This window comes from Rhinolophus sinicus, linkage group LG12 (assembly GCF_036562045.2).
Source record: "Rhinolophus sinicus isolate RSC01 linkage group LG12, ASM3656204v1, whole genome shotgun sequence".
Taxonomy (NCBI): domain Eukaryota; kingdom Metazoa; phylum Chordata; class Mammalia; order Chiroptera; family Rhinolophidae; genus Rhinolophus; species Rhinolophus sinicus.
This window is the reverse complement of record NC_133761.1, coordinates 44,041,492-44,056,770: the sequence shown is the minus strand read 5'-3', so window position 1 is coordinate 44,056,770 and position 15,279 is coordinate 44,041,492. Positions and strand designations below refer to the sequence as shown.

At 47.1% G+C, this 15,279-nt stretch overlaps 1 protein-coding gene across 3 annotated transcripts in view; it reads left to right on the top strand.

Annotated features, from left to right (window-relative positions):
- Positions 1-15,279, top strand: part of SIPA1L2 (signal induced proliferation associated 1 like 2) — a 201,773-nt gene that overhangs the window by 89,478 nt on the left and 97,016 nt on the right. For all 3 annotated transcript variants that reach the window (XM_019712891.2, XM_019712888.2, XM_019712889.2), the window contains exon 3: positions 6,247-7,950. In XM_019712891.2, the coding sequence (XP_019568450.2) occupies positions 6,474-7,950 (1,477 nt within the window). In that variant the 5' untranslated portion in view covers positions 6,247-6,473. The remainder of the gene's footprint in view (positions 1-6,246; positions 7,951-15,279) is intronic.

The following is a 15,279-nucleotide window of genomic DNA, read 5'->3' as shown; positions in this document are numbered from 1 at the left end:
CACATAGTTACAGTTTTTTTTCTTGCGATGAGAAATTTTAAGATCTACTCTCCTAGCAACTTTCAAATATACAATAGAGTATTATTAACTGTAGTCACCGTGCTGTACGTTACATACCCAGGAATTATTTATTTTATAACTGGAAGTCTTTACCTTTTGACTCCCTTCACCCATCTTGCCCACTACCAACCCCCTGCCTCTGGCAACCACCAATCTGTTCTCTGTGAGTTCATTTTCTTTAAAGATTCTTCATATAAGTGAGATGGTGCAGTATTTGCATATCCCTATCTGATTTATTTCACTTAGCATAATGTCGTCTATTCTCTTTATACAGTCCTCAGGGAGGAATTGAATGACTCTTCCATTTTCTTTGATGTTTAATTTTTTAAACCACACCAAGTTAGCAGTGTGAGTTCATTTAGTCATGAAGTTATTAGGCAAGTAGTAAGTTTAGGATACTCTTAAGTAGAATTAAGGTGGAGGAGCAAGTGGTAAGGGGGTACCTATATGCACATGTAGGGGTCTGTATTATGTTATGCCTTCTTAATATTTCATGAAATAAATAGCACTTTTGCTGTTTGAGGAACATTACCGGCTGTTTTTTTAGAACTTTGCATTTGCCAGTGTAAAACTATTATAACCATTTTGTGTTGTTGTTTTTGATTTTGTAATCTGTTAGAATGATGAAATGAGGTGAAATCACAGAAGGAAGAACACCAGCAGACACGCTGCTGTTTGTCACAAAAATGTGGGGGCCCTTAGGTTCCTGTAGCTTCGTCTCTAACTGGGGCATGCCCCCCAGGTGCCCTTTGACCAGGCCCTGTGATTGTGTGATTTCCACTTGCCATCCTGTTTTAGGGTGGTGCCATGCAAGGGTTTCTATCCACATCCCCAGGAAGCTGGCGTGGTGCCACCTAAAGAAAACGGCAGCTCTGCAAACAGTCAGCTGCTTTGCCCAAGCCGGAAGGGGACAGAGGCAGGATTGGCTTTATTTCTCATCATGTTTAGGATGGACCTTTAGCGTGGCTTATTCCAGGCTAGTTCTGGATTATTCCAGAGGTTATCCCAGCTCATGCTTCAGAGTTTCATCCCTCCATTGTTTTTCTTTCTGCATTTCTCCCTAGTTAGAGCCTGTACCATTCCTTCTTAATACCTGCTTTTAAAAGACATCGATTTTAATTCTTTTCCACTGTACTATAGTACTTATAAAATTGTGTGTGTTGATATTTCTAATCTTAAAAACAAATGCTATAATTGTTTTGAAATGTTTTATTTTGATCACAATATTAAAAACACAAGTATTTTAGTAATATTTTTAAATGGAAGGTGCTGTCTATAATACTTCGTATTTAGTAATATTTGGGAGTACTTTTCAAAGGAAGGTGCCATCTACAATTGTCATTAGAGAGATTCACAGTGGGGAGCTACAGCAAGCTGGAAAACGTGGCGGTGGCATAAGGCCACAGGGAGGGATCAGCTGCAGTTCTCTTGCAACTTTAAGTGTATTAGTCAGCTAACCATGTCAAGGGTTTTTTGGCTTTGAACACTTTGAATTGTTAGTGGCACACAAAATGTGTCAAAGGATGGATAATTATAGTGTCAGAGCAGGTGTCTTGGCCAGGAGGCTCTGGATTTGAAACTCGATTCATGTGCCAGAACTATAATTTTCCATCCATTCATTCTCAAGCCAGGCAGTCTGTGCCACACAGCACAGGGCAGTGATGGCCACTGAAGTCACTGTCTTGGGTCTCTTCGAATGTTTTTAATTGGTCTGGACTACACAGAAATCTAACTCAAACTGAATACATCCAAACAGGTCATCAGTGGCTCGAGTAACTGAAAAATTCTGTGGGTAGAACTGGTTCCGGCCCAGTTGGAGTCAAGAGCTCTGCCCTTAGGAATTCTTCTTTCCCTCGCCGGGCTCTGCTTCCATGCTGTTGTCCTCATTCTCAGTCTCCTGCGCGAGGTGACCCCAGCAGCTCCATGTTTACATTCTGCCACTGGAGCGCTGCCAAGGATGGAGCCCCAGTGTCGGGATAACCCTTCCTGGAGGGCTATCATTGGCCCGGCCTGGCTCTCGCTGCGCCAATCACGGTGGCCGGGAGAGGCAGGTCTTGCATTGGTCAAACGGAGTCACATGTTAGGGGTGGAGTTAGCCCTGCACAAATGAAATGGCTTTAGAGGTGTGGTTCCCCAGAGGAAGTCAGGAAACAATTACCAAAAGAAGAGGGACTAGAGCTTAGGGAAAATCAGTGGCTGTCCACTGGAGCTGATATTGTTATCCGATACACAGAAATTAAAGTCATAACAAAGAATTCCCAAAAGATTTATTTGGGAAAGAATTTTGTGCGCCCTGAGTTTTCTATAGATTATTGTGCTTTTTGGCAAGCCTAACAATAAAATACAGTACAAATTCATCTTTTTTTTAATTGTTTCTCTTGTTTATGTGTTAAAATAATCATCATTTTTTGACAACATAGTGGTGTCTTCCATTTCTTAAGAGATCTGTGGAATAAATATTTTGTACTTTTAATAATGTCTGTTAAACAGTGATACAGTTAGAAACGCCAAGGGATGTGAGAGCTCAGAGATAGCTTTTCAGGTATGAGTCTGAGCCCAGTGACCTCTGATAGCTTTATGGTTAGTTTCTCCAGAATTAATTATTAAGTGTATGTGTTGTCCTTGCTGGTCCTAGTTTTAAGGTTTCTGTGTTTTACACATCTACTGGCAGGTGGCTTAAACCCAGAGCTTCCCTGTGGCACGTAGTGTGGGGTGGTGCTGGTTTGCTCAGCTGTGACAGTGGCGTGGTTGGGTCATGAGTGTCCAGAGTCTTCACTGTGCCTGAACTGTGCCCGACCTGTCTGCTTTGACTGGCATGTACTGTGTGACTGTTGGTACTTTCAGTGTGTGCCATGACACAGAAAAGGAAGGAAGATGGGGTACATCCAAAAATGTTTAGATAGTATTTGGTCTCTTAAATAGGTGGAAAAAGGAGTTACAAAGTCATGGCTAAGATAGTTCTTGGTGTTTGGTGTATACGTTGCTCGGTTTTTAGTTAGGGATTGGTTATGCGTCTACTCTTTTCAGTGGTAATCAGTGTATTCAAATTTTCCGTTCTTGACTCAGTTGTGGGGATTTGTGTTTTGCCAGAAAATCATTAGTTTCCTCTGTGTTTTCAATTGTTTCTTTTGATTATGTGTTAAAGTAATCATCCTTATTTTTTGACAACAGATTGATGTCTTCCATTTCTTAAGAGATCTGTGGAATAAATATTTTGTACTTTTAATAATGTCTGTTAAACAGTGATAAAGTAAGAAATGCCAAGGGATTTGTTGCCATAGCGTTGCTTGTGGTATACTTCTTTTATAAGCTGACCCATGAACAACATGGGTTTGAACTGCGCAGGTCCACTTACACGTGGAGTTTGTTTTCAGTACATGCCTGTACTCTTCTGGTCTGCGGTTGGGAGTCTGGATATGGAGGGCCGACTGCATGCATTGATCTGTGCATTTTATATCAGGGACTGAGCACTACTGGGTTTGGTATCCCAGGGGCCCTAGAACCATTCCCCATGGGTGCCAGATACCAAGGGACAGCTTAAGTTTGGGGGGAGTCAAGTTACATATGGATTTTCGTCTGTGTCAGGGGGTGGGGTACGGACTCCAAACCCTTTGTTTGTTTGGGAGTCAACTCTATGTATTTTAATCTCTTCTGTATATGTAGTCGTGTCTCCTTTCTCACTTTCGAACTTGTATGATATTAGTCTTTCTTTTCTTTTTTCAGACTTGGGAAGGAGTATATTTTCTCACTTTATTTTTTTTTAATTTCAGGTGTACAAAGCAATGTAATAGTTAGAAATTTATACCCCTCACAAAGTGATAACCCCCTTCCCCAATCTACTGCCCTCTGATATCACATACAGCTGTTACATTTCCACTGTTTCTATTCCTTATGCTGTACTCCACTTCTTGTGAATATATATATATATATATATATATATATATATATATACACATATATATGTGTGTGTGTGTGTGTATATATATATATATATATGTATGTATATATATATATATATATATATATATATATATATATATATATATAAAATTATAGTTGACATTATTAGTCAGCTTCAGGTGTACAATGCAGTGATCAGGCATCTACACTGTCCCTGAAGTGGTCTCCCTAATAAGACAAGTGTCCATCGGATACCCTACAAAATCTTTACATTATTGGTTATTCCCTAAACTGTCTTTCATATCCCCGTGGCAATCTTGTGGTTACCGATTGTGCTTTATAATCCCTCACCTTCTCCCTCATCCCCCCCCCATCTTAAAAGCACTACCTTTTGCATTTTTCAGTCCTTTCTACTCCCCATTCCATTAATTTCAGCTTTTATCTTTATTCATTCCTTCTCTCCTGGTTTCTTTTGGTACATTTTGTTGTTCTTTTTCTAATTTCTTAAGGTGGTAAGTATCTACTTCCTGATTACATTTCTAGAAACTACACTATAGTTGGGAACTGGGTACAGGGCAAAACACGGTCCTTCCTCCTGTAACAGGATACTTACAAATGAATAGTGTATAACTAAAAATGAGTGTCCTGCTAATGCCTGTTCCAAATTCACATAGCTATGCCTAACCATTAGAAATAATTCTTAAGCTTTCAAGTTTGGGTGAGTGTTCTGTGCGCAGTTACCCGTGGAATGTCCAGCTCGTGCAGGAGCCTAGAGCAGTAAGTCTCGTAGCATTTCAGCAGGGTAGTGGGCAATGCTGTTTTCTTTCATATCTTAGTAGTCACTTTTTCAGTTCCCAGGAAAGGATTTGGTAATAGCCTAAATTGTATACGAGATAACTATAATTTAGAATCATCTGTGATCCTTTTCAACACAGTAATTCTAAGGGAAACAGATGAGAAGCAGCCATCTCTCCTCTCTGTCTGAGAATCACGGGCAGACACTGGTCAGACCTGTGCATGGAAGCATCTGATCACTCATCCCCTCTTTGCTTGCCACACCCTCAAAAGTCATTGTATTTCAACTGTACAGCTGCTCTGGGAACAGACAGCGTGTTGTCATGCCCAGACTGACTTTCTTCCCATGGGGGAAGAAAGCCACCATCATAAGAAAATACCTGCTCTACCAAGAGACCACCCCATGTTTATCCCAGCGCCTTTAATAGGTCTTGTACTGCTCAGCGAGTCAGAATTTTAACATTTTCTAACTAAATTGTAGTTATTTTTATGCTTTGGTGAAGGCTGAGGGAAATCAACTATATTATATCTTTATTACCATTATTATTTTCAGAAGTAGTTCTTTCCTTCTTATACCAACAAGTAAGATTCCCAGACTTGTATGAGTTGGGAAAATACATACCACCTGGAAAACATTTTTGTTTCATTAAAGGTAGAATAAATTGATTACTTATTTGTAATCAGAGTTGATGAGGTCAAATTTCTACCGACCACAAAGGTAAATCGTGGTGTTTTATCTCTATGCTTTCGTTTGACCCTGTACATTTGTCAAGTTGCTAGAGGCATAGTGAGCTCGGAAGTTATACTCAGTCAGACACCAGATTCTTGAGGACCCCTTCCACTTTAAGGGGCATCTCTGTAAGGTCCTATTTGATTGCAAGAGAACATTTAAAATTTCATGTGTTAACTCCTGGCACTTACCCTTTTGTTATTGGACATTTTGAGTTTACTTTAAAAGAAAGTATAATACTCAAGCAATTATATGTCCTTTGTGTTACTCTTATAATTGAACTGTTGCTGAATACCCAGTTTAAGCCGGGTTACGTTAGTGGATGACAGATGAAAGGTACAGTTCTGGCTGAGAGGAGCTTGAAGTCAGCTAGTGGAGGAGACTGATGGGTAAACCAGCCATTCAGAGTATGTGGAAAGCTGCTGAGATGGGGTAGCTGCAGGGGCTGCAGGAACACAGGGGAAGCGCTCTGCTCAGATGTGGGCCGAGGGTGTAGACGTCCTGGCAGAGGTTCCTGCAGAGGGTCCCGCTGGCTGTGGTGTGAACTCCAGCTAGCCAAGTAGAGCAGTAAGGAGACTGTTCCAGAGAGAAGGAGCAGCATGAACAGTGGTGCGGACACAAACCTTCATGACATTTGGGGGGGGGGGATGGTGATGATGGGCAGAAGGGGGAGAGAATGACAGATAACAGACTATACGTAGAAGGTATTGAACTTGAGGTATATTATTTATTAATGGCTATTTTCTGTTTTTTAAATTCAGGTGGAGGAAGTACTCAAGGCCCCATGTCTTAAGGAATGCTTTTGAAAAGGACGGAGGTGTACAGGATTACCACTGAGAAGCAGTTTGGCTTTGGAGAAAGCATGCTTTGAGGATGTTGTTTGCTTTTGGTTAATGAGAAAATACAACTATAGGCGAAGCCTTTATATCGCATTTAATACCCTGCATCAGCCTTTCTGGTGACACTTGGAGCTTCTTGCCACGTGGACATGAGTGACCTGAGGCCGTCACAGGAAGAGAAGCACAAGCTTGGCAGAGCCTCGTCCAAGTCACAGGGTCCTCCCAGAATCATGCAGTCTGATGATTATTTTGCTCGAAAATTTAAAGCCATTAATGGCAACATGGGACCCACCACTTCTTTAAATGCCTCAAATCCCAGTGAGAGTGGTGGCCCAGCTAATGGTACCCCCGCTGTGCCCAAGATGGGTGTGAGAGCAAGGGTGTCTGAGTGGCCTCCGAAAAAGGACTGCTCCAAGGAGCTGGCCTGCAAGACCCTGTGGGAAAGCCGGGCTCAGACCACATACGAAAGTGTTGCCTCTGTGATGCACAATGGACAGACCGACCAGGGCCACGGGCAAGCAGAGGAGCAGCTTGGTCTAGATTTTGTGGAGGCGAAGTACACAATCGGGGACATGTTTGTCCACTCGCCTCAAAGAGGCCTTCACCCCATAAGACAGCGGAGCAATAGTGACGTCACCATCAGCGACATCGACGCTGAAGACGTCTTAGACCAGAACGCAGTGAACCCCAACACTGGGGCGGCGCTCCACCGGGAGTACGGGAGCACATCTTCCATCGACCGGCAGGGCCTCTCCGGTGACAGCTTTTTTGCCATGCTCAGAGGGTACCGTGTAGAGAATTACGACCACAAAGCGATGGCCCCGTTTGGCTTCCCGGAGTTCTTCCCCTGCGATGCTGCCGTCTCGCCCAGCCTGCACGCGGCCGCGCAGATCTCGCGAGGCGAGTTCGTCCGCATCTCAGGCCTGGACTACGCGGACAGTGCCCTCGTGGCCGGCAGAGGCAGGGACAAGCCCTACAAACGCAGGCTCAAGTCGGAGTCCGTGGAGACGTCGCTCTTCCGGAAGCTGCGCACTGTTAAAAGTGAACACGAGACTTTCAAGTTCACGTCTGACCTGGAAGACAGTCGTCTGGAGCGGGGCATTCGCCCGTGGAACTGTCAGCGCTGTTTTGCACATTATGACGTCCAGAGCATTTTGTTTAACATCAACGAAGCCATGGCGACCAGGGCCAACGTGGGGAAGAGGAAGAACATGACCACCGGGGCCTCTGCAGCCTCCCAGACTCAGGTGCCCGCGGGCCAGACGGGCGGCTGTGAGTCCCCCCTGGGGAGCAAGGAGGACCTCAACTCCAAAGAGAACCTGGACGCCGATGAGGGCGACGGCAAGAGCAATGACCTGGTCCTCAGCTGCCCCTACTTTAGAAACGAGACCGGCGGGGAAGGGGACAGGCGGATCGCGCTCTCCAGGGCCAACTCCTCGTCCTTCAGCTCCGGGGAGAGCTGCTCCTTCGAGTCGTCGCTCAGCTCTCACTGCACAAACGCCGGCGTGTCGGTGCTGGAAGTGCCCCGGGAGAACCAGCCGATTCACCGGGAGAAGGTGAAGCGCTACATCATCGAGCACATCGACCTGGGCGCCTACTATTACCGCAAGTTCTTCTACGGCAAAGGTGAGGGAGAGCGCGTGCGCGTGCGTGCGTCCCGGGGGCGTGTCTCCGGGGCCCCTTGTCACGTGCTGCGTGCTGACTGACGCAGCGCCGCCTGCAGGTGCCACGGCTGGTTCTGTGCGATGGACCCTGCTCCAGGCGGACACCTGCTCCAGAGAGGCCCGCGGTCCTGCCTTTGCTCGTTCGTCGTTCCCAGCGTAGAAATGCCGTCTTGCCTTCTTTCTGCCAATGTGAGAGCCTCACGAGTGTCAGACTTGAGGGACATTTACCCCTTTGCAGGCGTCCTCCTGGTTAACTCTGTCCCTCTCATTCCTCTGAATTATCTCTTCCGCTGTTTGCAGTGAATAAGTCACAGTGGACAAGTCGGTGGGGTTTTTCCTCTTTTCTGCACTTTTCCCCACACCTTTGCTTCATCTTTTCAAGTGTATGTCTTCACAGCCCCTCCAGCATTGTTGTGTGCGTTGCAGATGTTAAATGAATCCTTGTTGAGAGAATTATGAATTCGCATGATAGACACATTGAGTTTCCTTCTGGTTCCACGAGGGGCTAAAAGGGTAAGGGACAGAGAAGTCTTCGGTGGTGTAAGTTACGAAATTCTTTAATCATTTGTAAAATAAATTATGTTTACTTTTGTTTAGATCTTCAGGCTTGAAGGATGCATTCTTCAGAAGTTATGTAGTTAAATCCTCCAGATATAATTTAAATCTTTTAAATAAGTGTCCTCAGTTATTCCGGGGACCTGAGAATGTGCTCCATTTGAGAGACTGACAAAGAAACAGGTCCCACACACACATCAGACACCCCGGGTGGCTTTCACTGCTGGTTTGGGGTGCACCTTGCCTCCTTTGCCCCTAAAGGACAGCAGACTTTTCAGGGCTATATGTTTCTGTCCTCAGTTTCCCCTGTGCCCCACACCCCATTCCCAGGTGTCACCCCATTCCTCTTGGGGCACCTGAGGAGGCCGATGTGAGCCATGGCCGTCTCAGTGCTTCTCATCCTCTGTCCTCCCATGAAGAAACTACGCAGCCACTGTGGATAAGTGCGAGCTGACTGTCCTTTGGATTTACTTAGTCTTGGTTCTGTCTTCAGAATGCTAGTGCGTAATCTTTGATTCCAGCTGTTCCTTTTTGGGGGTGGGTTGGGGTGTAACTCGGACCTCGAGGTCATTCCGTCCACCTCCGTCCTGTGGACTACAGGCTTAAAAGCATTTCTTTGCCAAATAAATTGCATCAATTCGGATGTAAGCAGTCATCCATAATCATAGGAATATGAAATCCCATAAATCATTGGGCTGATTACGGGATTAGATAGGCGTCATAGCAAACTACTGGGCACATAGTTTGAGTTGTCTTTCTGTTCTCATTCTGATGACATAATGGGACTGAAGTGATTTCGTCACCAGGCCTGGGTTCCCCAGCTGTGTCCCCCCAGCTCCCAGTCGCAGTCCCACTTCCGCTGCGCTGGCATTTCCGTTGTCAGTTCCGGCCTTCCAGTCAGGCAGCTCCAAGAACCTTGGTCCTTCTCTAGTCTGTGCTGCGGTAACTCATGGTCCTCGGGGCTGTGCAGACAGGGCCGCACATTGTAAAACACGCTCGAGGATGGTCTCTGGGTGGAAGTTAGTTGTTTTTGCAAAGGGAGATCATGGAGAAATGGCCCTCCTAATTGAGATGTTTTTGTTTTTATTGAAGCTGTGGCTGTCCATGCTAGCAGTAAAGGGTCTGTCAGAATTATTATGCTGCAATCCTCAGGCAGTGAGTCATTCTGGCTAGCTAGTTTAGTGACCAGTTTGTTATTTACCCTTGAAAATATCAGAACATAACATTTAATATGTATGTATGTACCCGCCGGCACCTCCTGTGTACTCGGGCAGATCTTAGTATGTCACATGTATACTTCAGTGTAAGTGGAATGAAAATGGGCTGTTTCCTGCACCTGGGATCACCACCATTTGATCCATTAATGTCATTAGGGTCTGTCACGTGACATGATTTTAGGTTGCTAGATTCTGTTGGTCCTCTTTACCGCTTTTGGTAGTTTTTCTTTTGAACTCTCAACTGTCACTTCCTGGTAGTTTATTTCCTCCTCTTGAGTGGTTTATTTCCTCCACTGTTTCTGATTCGCTACTTAGGATGTTCCAGGGTGTTAGAAATGACATCATAAAACTTGTGAGATTTGAATGTGAAATAGCAAACAAATGAGCTCCAAAGAAGGACCTGAGGACCTGAGAGCAGACGCCCTGTGGGTGAACTGTGCGTGGACGTGGACATGTGGTTTGACAGTTCGGGCACTGGGCTCGCTGGATCCGGGAGTGAGTCGGACAGTAAATTTAGACTTCTTTGCAACGCCTGCAGAACGATGGTGTGGGAGGGCGAACGCAAGGTCACCACGTCCCCAGTGTTGTGCACTTCCGTCCTGGATGGTGCTGTAGTGACAGCTAATGGGGTCGGGGGCCAGGACAGGCGGCCCGGGGACAGGAAGGGGTGCAGGCCAGCCCTGCCCCTCTCTCTGTTTCCCTGCTCTGTCTCCCTGCAGCCTAAGCTGCGCCTGCTTCCTCCTATATTTAGCTCTTCCCCTGGGGGCCTGTGTGACTTCAAAATGCAATTGGCTGTAATAGCATCTGCCGCTGCCCCGCTGGTCTCTCTGCGGAGCCATAAGCCTGAAGGCAGAGGCAGCCAAGGCCAGTGGTGGGGGGAGACAGCAGCCTTCACCCCCTGCCTGCAGCCACCTATCTGCAAGACGTCACAAGTTGTAGGAGCACCACCAGTTTGCAAACAGGCCCTGGGCACATGGCACAGACAGGGTGTTTGGGCAGCTAGCTTTTTCTTTCCCTTTTTCTCTTTGGAAGGAGGTGTTCAGGGACTCGTTTGATACTTCCAGTTAGGCTTTTACTTTGTACATTCTTCATTGTTCTGTGTGAAATTCATTTGCAGAAGAATTAAGGTCTCCCACTCTCTGGGAAAGGCCTAGGTACAGAGTCTTCATGCGGTTCAGGGTGGTTGACATGACTCGGCTGCTCTTCATGCCACCGTGTGTTCCTGTGACAGAGTCACTGAGCTGCTCTTTAAGGCCTTTGCAGAGGATTTATGCAGGGAGTGGCCGTGCGAGCCGTGCAGCGGCCTCCCCTGTCCAGGCAGGTCGCTCGGTGGCCCTCAGCGCCTCGACCGTGTGGAGAGCGGGGCTCCCGGCAAGCGCAATAGGTGGCGCTGGTGTTTCTTCCTCGACCACGGCTATGGCGGCAATGGGGGCTGTTCGCCACCCGCTGTCTCCTGAGGGACCTGAGCTAGTGGCACCGTGCTTCCCTCTTACCTGAGCTCTCCAACTGGGAGGCAGGCCGTGCAGAGGGCCGCACCTTAGGCAGGGGTGCTGCTGTCGGGTGCTGGATTCCCTGGGTCCACTGTGGCACAGCACTGGGCCTCGCCTTCCGCACTCCCTGCCACTAAGAGCCACGTAAAGCTGCTGGCAGTGGCCGTCTGTCCCCAGCACATCCTGAGCCAGAATGTGAGGGACAGTGAAGAGGTGCTGTGGTCCCTGCGTGGTGACCTAGTCCTGTGCTTTGTAGGAAACTGCACCTCCAGTTACTCAGGAGGCCGCACACTGTCCTGGGCATCACTGCAGGTCACACAGCCGGGAGTGGCTCTAGGAGGCAAAGGAAGGAATTCTGGGTAAAGAGAAGCCAAACCGGAGGGAGGATAAAGCTGGGCCTCTTGGGTGACTCCGGTGAAGTGAAAAGTGGCTAAATTGTCTGAGCCTTGGGGAGCTACTCTGCTGCTATTAGAACACTGTTCCCCTGAATGTGGGGGGAATACTCAGATTAACAATATATACCCTTTTCTGTTTAGAATTTTTAAACAGAGTATAAGGATTATGTGATTATTATAGGAAAAGAAGGTAGAGAAGAAAAAATAAAAGGATAAAATTAGCCCAGTTGTACCAAGATGTAATCAGCATGAACAGTTTGGGCTTTATCCTCCTCGGCTTTTTCTGATGCAAATAGATTTGTGTAACTGGAACCTTCTGCTGCTGTTGCTTTGAACTGGCTTTGGACCCTCACTTTCCGCGCCATTATATGGGAGCTGCGTGGGCATTTTAAGAGCATTTCCGTTTATCATTCTCTGCGCTGAGTATGTGAGGAGATGCCAGGCATTGCCAACCGTGATCTGGGCAGAAGAGGCAATGACTGCAATTTCGGAGGAAAACCTGTCAACTTGACAAGCACAGTGACAAAGGGACATGCACTTCTTACTCTTTTAGATGCACTGCACCTGCTAACGACTCGTGTCAAATGTATTAGTGAATGCTCATTTTAACAAGCAAATCTCTACTTGAAAAGTAAATTATTATAAAAGTTTTTTAATTTCAAAAATGTGAAAAAAATATAAAAATTTAAGTCAGAGCCTCCCCTTCTCCACTTGGATGTGGGCTTAGTGAGTCCCCTCCAAAGCATGGTGGATGGAAAGGGGGGCAGGGAACTACCGTGAGGTATCTGGCGAACACCGCCCCAGCCCAGTGGCCAAGGTCGGCATGAGCAGTGATACGTCCCGTGGGTAATTTGTGCCCTTGAAGTGATGGAAATGGCAGTTCTGTGGTCTTCCCTGCAAGCCCATCACCTCAGTCTGATTAGGGAAAACGTTAGACAAATCCCAGACGAGGGCCATCCTACAAAACCCCTAACCAGTCCGTCCTCAAAACTGCAAGGTCCTCAGAAACAAGAAGACACTGAGAAATTGTCACAGTCAACAGGAGCCTGAAGAGACACAACGATTGAATGTGATGTGGTGTCCTGGGTGGGATCCTGGAACAGAAAACGGACCTTCAGTAAAATCTAAGGGAATCTGAATAAAGGTTGGACTTGAGTTAATAACAGTGCATCCGTATTTGTTCCTTCACTGAACACGTGATAAGTAATGTGAGATGTCACCACCTAGGAAACTGGGTGAAGGGTATAAGAGAACTTTATTGTTGCAGTTTTTCTACAAACCAAAAACAATTTTTAAATAGTTTATTAAAGTTTTTTAATGTCAGTGATAAATTCTCATATATTTAAAATGCAAATCTTTAAATACGAAAGGCGTTTGTATGCAGTTCTTAAAAGTTACAAACCTACAGTTTTATGTTACTTTTATTGAACTGTCACAGGACTCCTGTGAGCAGCTGTGTCCACGCCTCTGGGGAATGCCACCAGTGTTTTCCCCAAACAGGGTGTGTTAAGCTTTACTCTTCTTCGATCTTTGTTGAGATGCACAAATTCGGTCCCTTCGAGTTTCCCCTGAAACCTGCCCGTGAAGATGAGGCGGCCATGGCTTGCTGGTGGGACGCCGGTGCTTGTCTGGCTGCCCCCACCCCGCGCAGCTGTGAAGAAGGCCGTGCTGCCTCCCTCGGGATTCTGTGTCAAGTCCGAGAAGAAACATGCGCCTCTTAGAGCCCTTTGGGGAGGAGCTGCGCTGGTCTTCCAGGCAAACTTGGGAGAGGGGATGCCTGGTTTTCCGGGCTCCAGGGTTCAGGGTTCTGTCGTGCTCCCCTGGTTTTCTTTCTTCTCTGTGTCTTAGGAAAAGAATATGCGAGAGGGAACTTTGGTGTCCCCTTCTCGTCTTCTTTTTCACAGGCTCCTGGGGTTCGGGCCAGCGAGAATTCTTTTGGGGAAGATTGAAACTTCCAGGAAAGGATCTTGAGCTGCTTCAGGGTGGACTGGGTCTGCATCAAAAGCCAAATGCACACCACGATGCCGGGTGCAAGACTGCCTGTCCAAGGTCCATTTCTGCCCCAGGATGCCAGCCCGTAGGTGTGGCAGGCCTCCCTGTGTCTGTGCCCCTTCCTGAGAATGAGTTCCTCTGTAGGGCCCGCAGCACTTCCAGACTAATTTCTAGACCCTCTTTTCTGTACAAATCTTGAACTTCACTATTTTTCTGCACTCCTCTCTTGCCCAGTTCTGTGGAAATGCAGCCTTTTGTCCAGCGGTCATCTTTGTCCTCAGTAGTTTAACTGAAAAGTAGTATTTGTACACACACCTACTAAATGAAGACATAACATAAAGGATTCTTCCAGAATTTGTGTGATAGCCTTCCCACCCTTCTTGGTACCTGCACTGTCCTGTCTGGGGCATCGTCCTGCTGCCAGTAGGCAGGAGCGTCTATCCATTCTCACTGTGGTCGGAGGCCACAGCTGGTGTGGGGGGGTCAAGGGCACAGGCCCCTGCGTTCACATCCCAGCTCAGGAATGTCACGGTGCCTCGTGTATGAAATGGGATCATAATAAAACTATCTCCTAATAGGCCTAAGATCAGTGAGTCCCTGTCACATAGCATGAGTCCTCTGGTCCTCCAAGTGGCTCGTACGTAAAAGTGTAAGACTTCTTTCTCTAAAGAAACTTGCTCACACCACTGGTCCAGCACCGATAGGGTAGTAGTGTATTTTAAGGGTTAAAAGATGAAGAGAAGAGGAGAGCGAACCGCATGGTAGGGTGGGCACTGGGGAAAAGTGTCTGGTAAAGGTGTCCAAACACACGTCAGTTCCCTGAAATTTCACTGACGGCACAGTGGTGGGCGAGTGTGCCGTGCACACCCAGTGGACCCCACTGCTAAGTGACGCGTGGCTGCCGTTGTTTTGAATTTCGTGCCTGGTAGCTTCCTTTTTTTTTTTCTCCTTCTGGTTTTATACAGTCACTGAAGAAAATTAACAGGGCATCGGACACTATTAAATTAATAGGGATGGACTGAGTACCACGTGACAATAGTGCTGTTTATTCTAAGATGCAGATTCTTCCCCGAGCGACACATCCACTCAGTTCTTAACCCCCCCGCCTGGCCAGTCTCACACCCACACACAGCTCCCGTTGAGGTCCAGGGGCTCGTAGCAGGGAGGCCCTGCCCAGCTGCACACGACAGCCAGCCTGCTGGGTTATTGTCTCATCGGTTCCATGTGGCCCACGGTAGAAAATGCTCGGGCTGGCTCTCGGGCGTGTCCGCTGTGATGGGAAGGTCCCAGGCCCCCGCTGCAGCATGTCAGGAGCCCGTAGAGAGCCGTCTGCTGTAGGAACTCAGGGTCTGCTACTTCACTAGGAAGAGGCGTTAGTGCTACACTTTGGAACAGTTCGATGTGGCAGCTAACGGAGACCTTCTGGCGCTTTGCTCCAGCCAGGGCAGGTTGGAAGTCAAGGTCTGGGAACACAGGTTGTCCGAGCACCTAGCAGCGTAGCTGCACCTGCCTACCTGTGTCTGCCAGGTGCAAAGTTGATTGCACTGTTTGTCCCACTAAGGAAATAAAATGAAAGCTGGACAGCCACCCTCTTCATGGCGGGCCTTCTGAGCGCTCAGCTTCCATGTGCTGAGGCCTTCCT